The 15,608-nt window shown below is 41.6% G+C and overlaps 1 protein-coding gene across 1 annotated transcript; it reads right to left on the bottom strand.

Moving 5' to 3' along the window:
• Positions 1-11,556: 11,556 nt before the first annotated feature.
• Positions 11,557-15,606, bottom strand: BHLHE23 (basic helix-loop-helix family member e23; the record flags this gene model as incomplete). Its single annotated transcript, XM_026862299.1, has 1 exon — positions 11,557-15,606. A coding segment is annotated over one exon (534 nt), but the record flags the coding sequence as incomplete, so codon positions are not given.
• Positions 15,607-15,608: the final 2 nt, after the last annotated feature.

The raw sequence follows: 15,608 nt of genomic DNA, 5'->3' as shown, positions 1-15,608 counted from the left end.
TAAATCCACAAAATATTCCCTGAGCCTCATTTACAGGCTGTTTAATCCCTTATTGGCCAATAGCATTTTTATGGGGATTAGTATGGAGGAATAGAATGGGCGATCTCCTCTATGCCTAAGGGTTTGTGCTGGTCATGCCACTGAAAATGCGGTAAGATGAACAATTCAGAAAATTTCTGCTATTGAAGGTGCACGGCCCTGACTCAGTCCTGAATCAAGAGAAAGGAGCTGTGATGTTCGAAGGTGGGTATCTGTAAAAGGCAAGTTGGATGTGACTTGAGCTTTCATCTAGGGGTTGTTTGGCCCTTGCTGTGCTCCGCAGTAGGTGTGACTCCATCAGAGATCACTGACAGATGATGGCCTATCTAGTGGCACCCTGAAATGCCACTTCCCAGCTGCCACTATGGAACAAGGTCCCTGCTTTCCCAAGGCATGCATGACAAGGGGGATGTGTAGCCAACACCATCTTCCCATGCCCACGTGCAAGAATCAGGCAGCTGCCTGCAAGAGGACAGTTACAGCCACTTTCTCGGGGTGTGCGTGTTTAACAGGCTTAGGCAGCGTTACATCTCCCAGGCACCTTCTCTCCTGTGGGCTGATCCATATAAGCATCTAAGAGCATCGTAGCGCTGCCAGGCGACGCTTTGCTCCACTGACAGATGTCCCTGTGCGATATTTAACCTCTTGAGGTTCTAATCCCACAATTAGGGAGGTCATTATCCACAGACCGACACAGCAAACCCAGGTGGAGATTGATGGCTTTCATCAGTCCCTTCCTCTTTTTCAAACCCGGGGTATCTCACTGAGTTTCTCTAGACATACGGTGCTGGAGTGGATTCAGCTTTGCGGTGATGACAGGATGCTATCTGCTACTCTTTCATTGAACAGTTGGGCTGAGCGTCGGCTTCCTTATTACCCAGGGTAAAAAAATAATGAGTCATTATTAATGGCTGCTGGCACATGGGCAAAGTTCAAAGGTGTTGGGTAAGGGCCAAATTCCGCACATGTCCGTGGCTGCACGGACACAGACATGGTCACGAAATATGAAAATAAAGGGAAATACTGCTACGGGGACAAAGCTCTCCAGTGTGTAACAGGGCTGATATGGCAGAATGCTGTTGTGAATCCCATTCTGTAAAAGTCCTCATCTGAAGGTGACAGCAGCCACAAAATGGAGGTGTTAAAGAGAACTGACGCATCAGATAAACTCCAGCTGTCGCCTCCAGTCAGCGCCTCTTCTCTTTCCCCTGTCTGGCCCTCTTCTCTTGGCTAATATCCCTAATGATTAAGATTGAAAAAATTTTTTTCTTCTTTTGCTTTCAGCCCTCAAAGGTTGATCTTTGTTTTTTCTTCCTTTCCTTCTTTAAACAGTCTTACTTCTCAAAGAAGAGGTAACTGAAACCCAGGAAAAATCAGCAGTTTGCTGCTTAATCTGTTTTTCTCTAGAAAGCTTGTAAGACACCTTTTGGATGCTTTTCTGTATCCTCCAGGTAAACCCTGCTCCAGATCCCATGCTCAGTACTTTTCTTTTTCTCTCCCAACCCCTGTTTAAAATATCTGTTTAAAAGATCTGACGCTTTTTTTGCTTGCTGCAAAAAGTCCCCGACCCAAAGTCTCGAAGGTCACACTTGGATCACGCTCTCCAGTCTGAAGCAGATTATTTTTGCTATATTTTCTTGGTTGAAAGTTTGGTGAGGTGGTGGAGGGTGGTCTGCGAACAACTGCAAACTCCTGTCCCTGGTCCAAAAATTCATTGAATTGTTTGAAAAGGTGATTTTCTCCTAGTTTAACCTTAGCCAGGGGAAAGATGAGTCTATTTGTAAAAAAAAAAAACAACCAACCTTTTAAGAGTTAAAGGATGCTGCAGAAGCAGAGGCTGCCAGTTCAGCATGCAAATACACTACCCACTAAGTCAGGGCTAAAACTAGCGTTCCTCAGTGGGTAGTAAAGATTGTTGTGTGGCTTTTCTGAGCTGGGGTAAAAAGATTTGTTTGAGATCCTTCCCAGGTACCTAATTTTTGCATGGCAGGTACTAAAAGCATTCCTGGCTCGGGTGACAGTGCCTGTAAGGATCCGTCTCCCTCAGCTCTCACAGCAGGGTCGGGCAGGCTCCCCTGCCTATATGTAACCCTGCTGTGATTTACTCAGCCTGCTAAAACTGATCCCCCTCCGTGTAGAGCTAAAGTATTTAGGACCTTTTGGGACAATTAATTTTTCTTCAATAAGCCCAGATGCATAAAGTGAAGTGCATGTGTGTGTATACAAGACCATGGGCTGTCAATGGACAAACATTCATTGTCGTGCTGACAAACTGGCCAAACAGGTGTAAATGTATCTCCATCAGCAGATATATCGAGAGACTGATCAATCCATCACTCGACCTCAGGATGTTATTTCGTGCAGAGAAATAAAAATCTTTGAAATTAATTTCTACTCTCGTCTCAGGGCTGCTGTGGAAAATTACCCAGTGGTGAAGAATGTCACTTACTGAAGTTTATTCTGTCCAAGTAAAATGGTTGATAAATTAATGTAAATAATCAACAGTCTTTTGTTTTGAATAGTCCACCATCAGTTAGAAATCTCATAAAGAGAATGAAGCAATGACAAAATGTAGAACTTTTTTTTTTTACCTTTTTTTTTTTTTTCCAATAGTGGCTATTTTGAAAATATACTCTGCTTACTTACATGAACAACACTCAGAGAAGAGTTAAAAGTGGCACATTATCTTTTCAATGACATATTTAGCCAGTTATTCAGGGTATAATGAAGCTGTGTAATGAAGTCAATGTCCTTGAAAGTTCTTCATCAATTTTTTTCTCATCTGTCAGCATATCCACTTGCCGACACAATATTAATTAAACACAACATTTCCTGGAGTGTTGAAGTGAAGTCCCATCACTGATAATGAACAGGTTTAGGAGAGTCACATCCCAACAAAATTACTTTTTAAACCAGCCTTATTAAGCAGAAAATTAGACCTAAATCACCCTACAACATCCTCATTAAAAGCCACTGATCCTTGGCTGCTTCTATGTTCTAACATCTTTAATTAGCAAACTGCTAGTCTATCTGCCATGATAAATGCTATTAATCTTACCTTTCATTTGCTTTCTCTTAACCTATTGTTTGCCCACTTCAGGGAGACACACGCTTCCACCAGAATTCATTTTATTGCGTCTAACGTCCTTGTAAGGATGAAAAATGCAGCAGTCATGGGTTAAACAGCAACGACTCTCTCCACCCTCACTCCATCATGGAATTCCAGGATCTGTAGATATCTTGGATGGCAGACTTGCAGTGTCTGAGGGGAAATCAAGAGTATTTGCCGGTAGATAGGTATGGGAAACTGCTGTCAAGCCTTGATAGTAAACCACAGTGCAACGCTGGATCGGAGCCCTCTCTGCTGCCCGACTGAAACCAGGGCAGAGTTCTGGATGTCAATTAAAAAATCTTCTGGGTGTCTGTGAAGGCTCCACCCAAGGAAAAGAAAAGCTTTAAAAACACGACCGCATTTTAGAATTGCAGCTACTAAACCTACGATCTCTGAGCAGCCTTTAGCAAGCGTGGCAGCTTCACAGCTTCCTTATTATTTATTCACAGAAGCTCCAAAATATATCAGGACAAATAACACACTGCATTAGGCCACCTTCACATTACATTCATCAGATGTGAGCATTCAAATGCAGCGCCATACTACGCATTTCAGAAAGGCATTATTATTATTATTATTATTTGCTGTGTTCTCAGGTACAAAATGCCATCTTGTATGCGCAGTGCTTTTTTTTTTTTTTTTTTTTTTTTCCCCCCAGTTTATAACTGTAGTATTGGGACTTTCCACTAGGTTTGTGCAGGCTGATTTTTGCAGCATGCCTGTGCATCATCTTCTTACAGCAAGCAACATCACTGTGCTCAGCTCACAGCTCCTGGGCCCCAGAGAAGTACAAATTTGACCTCACCCACTGAGATATCTCGTGTAATAAATTCAGTTTGTGTTATTCAATAGGTCTTTTCAATGGGCCTCTGGAAGAGGCTCTGACCCGGATTAACATTGCCTGTCCTGATTGCAAACGCTGCCCTCAACCTTCAGTTTTAAGAGCTTAACTCTGATTTTTGTCAGCATAATTTACGCCATTTACCCCTATCCATTTATCTCTTTCATTGTTATTGTCCCCTATTATTTACTGACCACACTTGCTTCCCACAGATATAAACACTTTCGCTTGGCAGTTTTAATGAAAGCTGCTTTTAATTTCACATTGCCTTGGGTTATTCTTACTGCTGATGAGCTGCTTCTTAGCAGGGCCAGGTTATTCTAACTGCTTGGAAACCGCAACCTTTTAAGCTCTCATTTTTAGTCCTAGCACTAGGAAGTAAGGCAGGGGTTTCTCTCACTGTCTTTGTGTGTGTCTGAAAACCGAGCATCTATTCTAAGCTACCTGCGTAGCTTCTGCAGTCAATGTCAAGCGATAAGCATCCCCAGAAGGGAACTTGTCCACCTATTCTACAGTGACATGAATTACCCTTGGGAAACCGTTATCTATTATTCCTCGGTACGGAGACAGCCCAGGCTTAATTAGTTGTCTGACTTTTAGATGTTGAGTTAGGCAACGATAATCTGACTCCCAGTGATTTTTTTTTTTTTCGGTCTGGAGCAGATGAGTCATGATTCGTATGCAAGAATCATATTGATGAAGCTCTGCTTTTCTAGTGAAACCCTTCTCTCACCCCCAATATGTTTCCATTATCTTGCCATCAGGAAATAATTTTTTCTCCTGCATGCAAAGACACATGACATGCTCATTTGCCCACACACGTGCGAAACCAGATTAACTACTCCATAAATTAGTTAAAAGATTTTCCCAGAGAAAATGAAGAGGAAAGACATATAATTTCCACTTCTCAGCTCCTAAATGAATGAAGATACTCTGACTGCTCTGTCCATGACTATCTAGACAGACACTAGAAATCAAGATCACTGAGCTGTGATGACCAAGTTTATGAGAACAGAGGGTCTCCAGTCTATCCCAAGCTAGTCATGTTTTAATCTCAAACTTAATGACCCCAGTGGGGTTTTTTCATATTTGGGTTAAACTCCACCATTCTGTGTCTTCAAATCTGAGGTAGATCCTGAATTTTAACAGCTGGACCCAATGAAACCCTGAACTTGGGGTTAAACCACATCTGAATGGAAATCGAGATCAGAATAAACTTTTAGTCTGATTCAAGCAGAGTGTTTCAGGCCAGCAGCTAGGATATTGTGGTGAATGAATCATAGGCCAGTGTAACAAACAAACTGGAAGTCATTAGAGGGTCATGAGAAGATTTGTGACGAAAAAATATCAGCCTTTGCATGATTGGACTGGTTACGGGGCATTCTTGTCTGAGCAGATACTGCTCGCATCACCACCAGGCTGAGCCACTTTCTGCTGGCCAAATCCCAACAAAACCCAAATCCCTCGGAGGCGCTTTTAGAAGTTTTTAGATTACAGTAAAGCACAAAAGATGGGCGTTAATCCTACTGCAGGACCTGATGGGAGTTACACTCCTGTGGAGCATACCTGCCACATTCAGCAGAGGAAGAGAGACACACATTTTTGTCTGGGTTGAGTAAAATATATTCTGTGCCTCACCCGGTCACCTGGGTTGTCTCCTTCTGACCAGAGCACTCCTCGTGCCATTTCCTACCAGTCTTTCATGCCACTGGGTCAGTGAAAATAGTTTTTGTTTCAGACAACTAAACCCATCCATTAAAAGTGTTTCAGCCAGCAGAAATGTGTGAGTGTTGTCAGCAATGCTGGGTGTTACACAGGAAATCGTGGGAAGGGCCAGAAAATGTGAAATGAAGTGCTAGAAGACAACTGCCCAAATAATCCTGATCACAAAAAGTGAATTTCATGAGGCTGACACTTGTCTTATTTGAAAATCAGAACGCTCCCTGAGGTTAGGAGAAATTAGTGTAAGAAACAGATTAACTCCATTGCAATGAGAACCAAAAGTTGGGTGTCAAATCGGGAGGGGAATTACAGGTGTGTAAGTACAACCACCTCAGGATGAACAAGAGCAACCCGGAGCTGGTTCAAAACCAAAGGCTAGGCTAAAGTAGGGATGTGACTATATGAATAAAATATCCCTGTTAGAAGTGCCTGTTTTCCTTGTAAAAAGAAAAACAAAGAGTTGTTCAGCCAGCGATAGCACCTCCTCCTCCCACTGTGTATCAGTCTTACTTGTTTCCTGGGGTTAGCAGCTTTGTGTGTGACTCTGAGGCAGGAGCCTGTGGCTCGAACAGTGACAGAGACACAGAGAAAGCAGCAAAGGACAGCCCTGCGATGACACTTCGTGTTATAGACTGGTGCTTTCACAGACAGAGCAGGGATCTTGGCTGGAATCTTTGCCATCTCCCCCCTTGCAGGGCAAGAAGTGAAGGGCGTTGAGACAGGAGCTCAGAGAACCAGAAAGCTGCGTTTTGCAGCGAGGGCATGTTTCTGTAGCGAAGCATGTCATAAACTCTGGCCCAGATTCCCCCCTATAACTCCACTGCGCGCAGCTCAAGACGAGGATTGGAGAACAAAGGTGGCTTGAAGCCACCTTTATGATTCTCCACTCTGGAAGCAGCTGGGGACTGGCTGGTCCCCGGGGTAGGTTCAAGTTGCCTTGGGCTACCGTAGCGGCAGGAGATTGCTAGAAATAGCCAAGATGTAGCTACACCACCTTTTCCATTGGCTGTCACTGCTCCAGAAGGAGCCAGGAGGTGACTTGGGTGACAACACCACCACAATAGAGGCTCAATCTTCCCAGGGACCCCGAGCGGGTGGAGGGAGAGAGAGAAACGTCAGCACAGATGCTGCCGAGGAGGCAGCGCAACGTGCAGCTTATTTAGGAAAGCAGCAAGCTAAGATCATCTGAATTCAAATATGGTAGAGCCACTCACTCAAGTCAGTGTGTGTCCATGGGCAAATGCCTTGATCTTTCCTGTGCCTCAGGGCAAGGCAACTGGGGAAGGAAGTCAAAAAGCAACAGAATTTCACAAAAATGATCAGATGCTTCTTCCCAATTTGGTTTAACTCTAAAACCAAACCCAAGGAAATATCTACAGACATTGCACACCCAACGTGGTCGAGAATTAATTTCTCACATATTTATATAGGAACTATTCTGTTTGCAGGCTGGATCAGAATCCCATCGAGGGCAGAAGCATTTACAGGGGAGATAATCTGCAATAATGAGAACTTCAACAAGCAGTCTGGTCCTAACAAGTGCACACAAGAGCTCAAAAAGGAAAGGAAAATCTCTTGCCTGACAAGGGACTTTGGTTTTGCTTTTGATGACCTTAAATATAAGACGGACCCCAAACACCTACAAAGGAGAGAAACATCTGAGAAAAGGTGCTCTTTGCTGCATTGCTTATCCCCCGCTCCCACCCCTAAAGGGTTTTTGCGAACTGCTACAAGCAAGCACCTGAAAGAAGAGTCAAGTCATACAGGAATAAACTTGCCTACGCTGTGCAATCTCCCAGCGCCAAGATTATTCTATACGGTGCCACGTTCAATTGCAAAAAGAACCGTTAGGAGTAACGGAGCTCCTGTAACTAAAGTGTTTTCTGTCCTCAAATCTTCCAGGAAACTGATTGAGGCAAGAGAGGGAAAAAGCCGAGGGGAGAAAACTTGTTAGGAGGAAAATTGTATTTTCTTGGACATCGGAAAGGATGTAAAACGAAGCCAGAGGCCTCCAAGTCAGCACCCATTTTAACATTTTGCAAGAGATTTTCATCCTTTTCCCCTACAGCCTCAGTTCTGCTGTAAACACTGAGTGCACCCACTATGGCTGTCAGCTGTGTAGTTTGCTCTACACTGAAGCTGCCAGGAGATAAAAAAAAATACTTAAAAGTAATATAATTCACAAATGCGAGGCATAAGGATTTCTTCATGACATCTCTGTGAAGAGCGCAATGCATGACATTTACTTTTAGCAAATCAATAAAAATAGGATGCATGCATTTGGAAACCAGTAAAAGCAAAGATACGCTGGTTCTCCAACATTCTCACTGCAAAGCTGCCGACGGCAGAATGGGAAACTAACACCCTGTCCTGTCCCAAGACATCACTTTCTTTTTAAGGGTAAAATAAAATGATGAAAAATATTATTCATGGGTCTGTCAGGTTGAACAGGCCAAAGCAATTTTTCAGGAGACCGGTGGTTTTTATGCAATGACACTTTCTGTGCTACGGTCAAATGATGGTGCACAAAGTTTCATGAAAACATAATAAAAACATTCCAGTGAAGCCACCAACAATTGATGGAAAAAAGACACCGCTGGGTAAAAAAAAAATATAGAAATATTTGTTCAGGCACACACGGGTGCAATATATGTGAAGACATTATAAGCGTGCATCAACATACCATGCATGTGGATGTGTTTTACACAGATAAGCATGCCTGCAGAAAAAAACCCCGTATTTATCAGCGTAACCCAATTTTAAAAGTTTTTTTTTCCTTCAATAATCAATTGACTGCTGTTTTCTTGAAGGCAAATACAAGCACGGTAAATTCCTTACTGGTATCGTGGGAGAGGAAACATGACTACAGACTGTAGAAAAAGTTCAGCTCTACTAAATTCTGATGAACACCATTACTGTGATTACAGTTTGTGCAAAGAAATGCCCGCCTCATTGTCATTTCTTATACTACATCAAGCAAAGGCTGGTGGGGACCTAGTACTGCTGTCGCCCAACTGAATGTGACCTTTTTTGGGTGACCGCGTTGCGGTGGGGGTTTTCCTTCTCCTCTGGGAAAGTGTGAATAAAAAAAAAAAAGTGCAGACCTTTGGATGCAACGTCAGGTTTTAGTAAGTGCAGAAATTAAATAGATGAGCTTTTTTGCTTTTAAATGTCAGCCCTGTAACTTCCCTGTCATTTGCAGGAGAAAAGGGAAGGGGCTAAATATCTTGGGATGTAGCGAGTTTTAAGCCACATAATGATGGCGATAAAAATCTATAATGTCACTTGCCTTGTGGCAATCAACAAACATTTCGCATTATGCTTGCTGCTTAAGGTTTGCGGCCAAAAAACAGATTTGCCTCTGTCTCATTAAAATAACGAATGCAGTCCGAATGGATCTGCAATGATTCACTGTACGTCACACTAAATCACGACGCTTTTTGGAGCCAACTGACTATGGCCTCATTACTTTAGACAAAAGTGGGCTTGGAGGAAAAACTGGGGTGATTTTTTTTTTTTTTTGCTCAGCCATGTTTTTCCCTTTGAAATACTTAAGGCAAGAGAGCAGATAGTTTTTTCTCCATTGGTAGCTGAGGAAGGTTGGGTTATATTCATGGTTCAATTCCGTATCAACATACATAAACACACAAAACATTAGTGTGGGGAAATAGGAATTAAGCAAATACAAACTGCACTAACGAAACAGATTTTAAAGAACATGAATCACTGATGAAATTAAAGATGTAAAAATGAAAATAAGCTCTTAATAATAAAAAAATATTTTAACTGTTTCACTAGGGCAGGCAGTTTGAAAACCAGCATGCTCTCTTCCTCTGTTGTGTAAGACGTTATGTACTTGTGTTTTTTTTTTTTTTGTCTGAAACAGCTTGGCTAAATGTATCTACAAATTAATTTAACACTAATACTTATGATTAATCAATTTGGCCTTGAAGAAATTTTGGGAGTTACGCTTGAAACTGTTCAGCACTTCAGCAATAAATATTAACTCAAATTTTACTGTTGTTAAATGAGGCTAAGAATATTTTTTAAAATTAACTGGATCATTTTAAAACAGTATGTATTTATAAACACAAATAGAAATAAGAATTTGAGGTCATAGGTAAAAGAATTAATGTGAATTTTGACTATGAAAGGATTTAAGGTTCATGATGAAAATCATACTTCAGAATATCTGAAGGAATGGCAAAGATCTCTCAAATACATTATTTGCTTTGATAATTGTTTCCATTTTATCTTATATACGTATACTTTATTGTAAAGAACATATTAAGCTATTTTTCTACAAAAAAAACATGCAAACATATTTTTAATTTGGTAGTAAAATATTTTGTTCTATACCCATGAGGTGTTTTTTATTTCAAGAAGAAAAACTGTCTGAGCAGCATTCATGAAATGACTGGTTTAAATATTATAAATCCCTGAATTTTTCATCTCCCTTTGAACGGAATGCCAAAGGGGATTAAAGACTAAAGACATATCACAAAAAAAAAATTTACATTATTAAAATTACTGTAATAAAGAGTCTTTTCTAGCCTTAATCAGGATTAGTGAAAACAAACCCCCCAACTTTTCTACTGTGCAATACTAATCAGAATTCTATCAAATGATAGGTAACAGAGTAAAAGCAGTTTTGAAAATTAAAAATATTGGTTGGTGTATTCTAGCCATTCTTTAAAAGTGTTTTCACCTATTTGTGATCACAGCAATGATTTCTCTACTGATGATTCACACGGCAGGCAACAAGCACAGGTAAAAATAAATTTCAGTAACGCTGCAAAGTCCGACCTCTTATTTTCAGGACTTATTTGAATATAGGCTATAGAAGCAGGAGGGGAAAAAAGTGTAATGTGGAATGCTTGGGTTTGTTCTCCTAAATTGTAAGCTAAATAACCCAAGTGTGGAAAACTCAGCTAGAAACCTGCTGTACATGCAAACTCAGCCTTGCAGGACATGCACTGCGACTCCCGCTGCTGAGCTGGCAATAAGCAGGTTTGGTCTGAAGAACTGTGAAAGCTTTTAAGGGATGTCTTTATCCACAGTGTCCCACGCTTTAGTAATGCTACAAGGCTAATAAAGTGAAGGGATAAAGCTTGGACAGATTTTTCTGGTCCTCTGGAGCCCCTTAAAGAAGGCAGCATGATGTTGGTTTCAGAAACCACCGCTGAGCTCTGGAGCATCAGGCCCCATCTTGCTGTCCTTACTATCACCAGAAACTCCACCCATCAGTAAAATAGCAGCAGGATTGGAGTCTCCCTTCATTCCACCCTTGTAAAATGTCGACTGCTATTTTAAGATGGAAATTATAGAAACGTATACGTAAAGAACAATTCCCAAAAATGATCAGAGAACAGTGACCAATCGCTTCCTACAGTCTCAGAAACAAGCTTGACAGCGCAGCAATATTGTGAAAATCAGCTATATGGATTAAAGAAGGAGGAAAACTGCATGATTCTCATGGCTTCTTTCTAGGAACTCCAACTGATTTAATTTTTCGTGGTATCTGAAGTAGACAGCCACCCTCCAGGTCCTCCATCTTCAAACCTGTTGCGTCTCTGTAATGGGTTAAACAAGATTTTACCTCACAAGCTCAATACTGCTAATTGTTAACTCCAGACTGATGCAGTGCAAACCGACAACGGTTTCCAACTCCCTATTAGTAAGGTCTTACGTATTGGTTAGTAAAACCGTAGTTTTGGTTAGTGACTGGAACTACGCAGCTTAAAAAAGCAGCAGAGAGTGGAGCAGCAACTCCTCTCTGCCTCTCTTTCTAATGACACCTCATGCTGATCATTCTTGAAGTTCAAAGAAAAACTAAGTGAGGTTAGAAAACAATATATCATCTTTAATTAAAAGTTGGCATTATGTTTTCGTCAAAGTATGAACATACCAGGATAATGAGTACATTAGAACACATGATCTGTATTTCAGTTCCATCTGAGCATACACCATAAATCCTTCTTGGAAAAAAAAAGCAGGCATCATTAACAAGAATATCCGAGGAGAAAAAAAAAAGATATTCAGCATTTTGAAGTCCTCCCTTTATATTCTCTGAAACACCAACCAGAAGCAGACACTTAAAACCTTACATGGTGCACAATTTTTTTTTTTTTTTTTTTCATATACCAGAGAAGGGGCAAAACAAATGACAAGTTACAGGATTTTATCCCCTGGATAACCATGCACATCTGCAAGGTTAGCACTGATGCTGCACACACACACAAATGCAGAGATCAGATGCTCCCAACAAAAATCATCTTTGCAGTGCTATTAGGCATTGGCTTGGCAGCAGTTTTAGCAGCAGCTCAGCACAAAGTGTAAATCACACCGAAATGAATGCTGTCCTGTCAACGGGACATGCGAAGGACTCGGTACGGGTTTCAACCCCATGAGAAGAGTTAAAATCCTACAAGTCTGTGGTGGCGAGAAGCAACTCACAGGACTGAACTTTCAGATTAACGGAGAAGTTAGCCAACTTCTAGTTTAATATCGTTTGCTGCAGGAAAAGTTATGAGTGGACTTCATTTTACTTTTGAATTAAAAAACCTGTACTTTAAGGTCGATTTCAACCACAATTTACACGTTCCTCTAGCATTGCTTTGATAAAGTCTACATTTCTGGTTTGAATACCTAGCCTTTTAACAGTACTTAGATACTTAAGCTTGCTAATTTTTCTATCACAATTTTCTTTAATGCAGGTTTTATCTTCTGTATTCGAAATTCCACATTTAGCCTCATGAGATAGTTTAAATTAAAGTGGGCTCTCAAAGAACCTTCTGACTATTTCAAGGACTCTGAGAAGGTGGATTTTTAGGATTCTGCATAGATACAGCAATATAAGCAAGCTTTTTACTCATGTCAGTTATAGGAGAAGAATTAAACAATCCCTGTACTAAAAATCATTGTTCCAAAAATAGCTTGTCTCTAAGACTAAGAAGACTTTCTGGGCTCTGAAATCGGTGAGTCACTCTTTTTTGCCATAATTGAGAAAGAAGCAATTATAAATTCCATTATTATCAGTTTAAGTCTTTAACCAAACCAAACTCATATTTAATATTAAGCTGTTAAATATTTTATTCTCCCAACTATTTTAGTTTTGGTGAAAAATGAACAGTTAACTAATCTCCATTTAAATATTCCCAAATGCTCAATCTTCTATAATTTTAACCAGACGTAATAAACATTTACCTCAAGATCATGATTTTCTGTTAAACTGACCTTTTTTTCCCCAAATATTATCTAGCAACAACTCAGTCTGCAAAATTTTAAATGACCTTTGCTGATTTGCAGTTTCCAGTCATTTTTGCTTCAGTAGTGGTTTTGGTCGGCTTTCACTGCGTCAGGTGCCTTTTAACAGTATTTTCAAGATTTCTTTTATGGAAAAAGGTACAACAGATAAACTGCTCTGTAAAACTATTCTGTAAAAGAAGAAGAAATGAAGATATAAAAATGGAAATGAGCAGGAACCAGTTTTAAACATATGTCTTTATAAACGAGGCTTAATCACACACTTCATTTTCCAAACACAAAAAGTCTTTTGGAAATGTATTAATTAAAATTAAGTGCCACAGACAAACAGCTTTAGAGGGATGGCAGTCCTTTTCAAATTAGCATAACACTAGCGACAGGCATGGAAATTGGTTTAATAACCCTAAATAGTTACACCCCACTCCTAACACAAATGGCCATGGACAGCTCCAGCCCCTCAGGCTGCAACTGTACCAGTTTACGCAGTTGCTCTGACATTGGGTGGGTATTCCAATCTGAATAGAAATCACTGAATGCACCTCAATTATTGTTATTATATAATGACTAGTGAAGCATACAAGGCACCAAAGCGTTAAACATCATAAACCAGAAAACCAAAGTAAACCAACACAAGCAACATCAAAAACTTAGCCAGCGAGGGACTCGCTTTGTAACTTTGTACTAACACAGTCAATACTTGGCAAGAGATTATTAGTTTAGTCATGATATTAAGTGGCCCAAACCCCACATGTAGGTCTAGGGTCAAGCTGTAGATATAACAGAAAACTAAGTCGAAGGGATAAGCAGAGTCTTTAAGCAATTTCCTTCCCTGCCATGTTTTACACGGGTGCCCTCAGAGCTGAGCTCGATGCTACAATAACCCCTTCCAAACACCAGTTTCGGGGCACAGCATTCTCCAGCAAGTGTCAAAACACACAAGCTAAATCTCTACCTACTTCACTCCAAATGCCAGACATAAACAGTGGGGTTTTTTGTGTGCTCACGATTCATGAGAAACTGGAGAAAGAAACCCAAATCCCTGCTGATAAGGAGCTGAATGTCCACAAGGTTTTTTTTCAGGTATCCCGATCATTCACCTAACTTCACAAAACTGCTCCTCTGCCATGGACTGCTCCGTCCGTCTCTGCTTTACCTTACTTCACCAGGGGTTTTGCTTTGATTGCCAGCTGGTTTTAGAGACATGTAGGACAGAGAAAGTGGTTATTCATGTCTTTTATTTATTATAAATACATATAAATATGTTAAGTGACCTTTTGCTTTATCATGATGATCAATGACTTTGGAAAAATCATCTGGAAAACTTAACCAAGCTGAGAAACAGGCAAAAAGCAAGCATTAGCATACAATCACAGGTTCCTCTCAGTTCAAGAACGGGTTATATTTTTTTCTTTTTTTTCCTCCTTTTTTTTTAAAGAGCAAAAAAGCATCTTATTTTGAAGCATCTATTGTTTTATCAAGAGCACCAAACTTCCCCCCTCCCATGAGCTGACTGAATGTCATTTTTATTGGGATTTGCAGATGCAGTCCAACCCCAGCTGGCTACACAGGACACCCCCTTCCCATGATTCCAAAACATTGCATAATTTTGCAGCTGGATTTTGCTCCCCCCCCATCCCTTTAAGCTATTTTTAACACAGGTCAATCATTCCAAAGAAAACTCACTGAGGCTTCTACATCCAGATCTCTCTCCCTCCCTGTTTTTCTATCGTTTAGTTTAAAAAACTGCTCAAAAAGTTTGTAGATTAAAGCAGGCAGAAAAGCAACATTTTGCTCACAGTCCACTAACAGGCTGGGAAGGAAATAACTCGACAGATGAAGTTGCATGTGGGGGGTAACTAAACAAAGTTGAAAGTGGGTGTTTTTGGGGTCCACGCAAACTGCCAAATATTTCCAAATGGGGTACGGGGAGGGGGGTGGGTGTTTAAGAGAAGCAAACAAAAAGAAAACCCAGACTTAACTGATGGTAGGAAGCCAGGGCTGATGGCAGTGGAAAGAAAAGTGCACGGAGAAAAAAAAAAAAAAAAAAAAAAGAAAGAAAATAAACCCAAAAAAAGCCCGAAGAAGCCAGAAGTCAAGGCTTGTCATTACAGTGTTTGCAGAGGGCGGAGGCGGCTCCTGTGAAGGCAGTGCATTTCTCGGGGCAGCCGGGCAAGGCCGCGCCGCCGAAGGGGTAGACGGCCGACTGTCCGAAGGGGTTGAGGGTGGCGGGCAGCGGGGTGCTCAGCGTCTGGCCCTGGTTCAGGTAGGCCACCAGCCGCCGCATCTCCTCCAGGGCCTGCGCCTGCATGAGGATGTAGTTCTTGGCCAGGAGCAGGGTGGCGATTTTGGAGAGTTTCCGCACCGAGGGGCTGTGCGCGTAGGGGATGACGGAGCGCAGCCCGTCCAGGGCGTCGTTCAGGTCGTGCATCCTCCGCCGCTCCCGCGCGTTGATGCTGAGGCGCAGCGAGCGCTGCTCCTTGGGCTTCTTGCCCAGGGCTCCCCCCTTCAGCTTGCCCTCTCGCTCGAAGGCCGCGCCGCCCTTCACCCCGGCCTCGAAGCCGTCCTCCTCGTCGCCGCTCTGCTCGCCGCTACTCTCCGCCGACTTGCCCAGCGCCCCGGGGTGGAAGT

The sequence above is a fragment of the Athene cunicularia genome (genome assembly GCF_003259725.1).
Source record: "Athene cunicularia isolate RWA chromosome 20 unlocalized genomic scaffold, athCun1 chr20_part1, whole genome shotgun sequence".
Lineage (NCBI taxonomy): Eukaryota > Metazoa > Chordata > Aves > Strigiformes > Strigidae > Athene > Athene cunicularia.
Note: the sequence above shows the minus strand (reverse complement) of the source record. Positions and strands in the feature narration are given on the sequence as shown.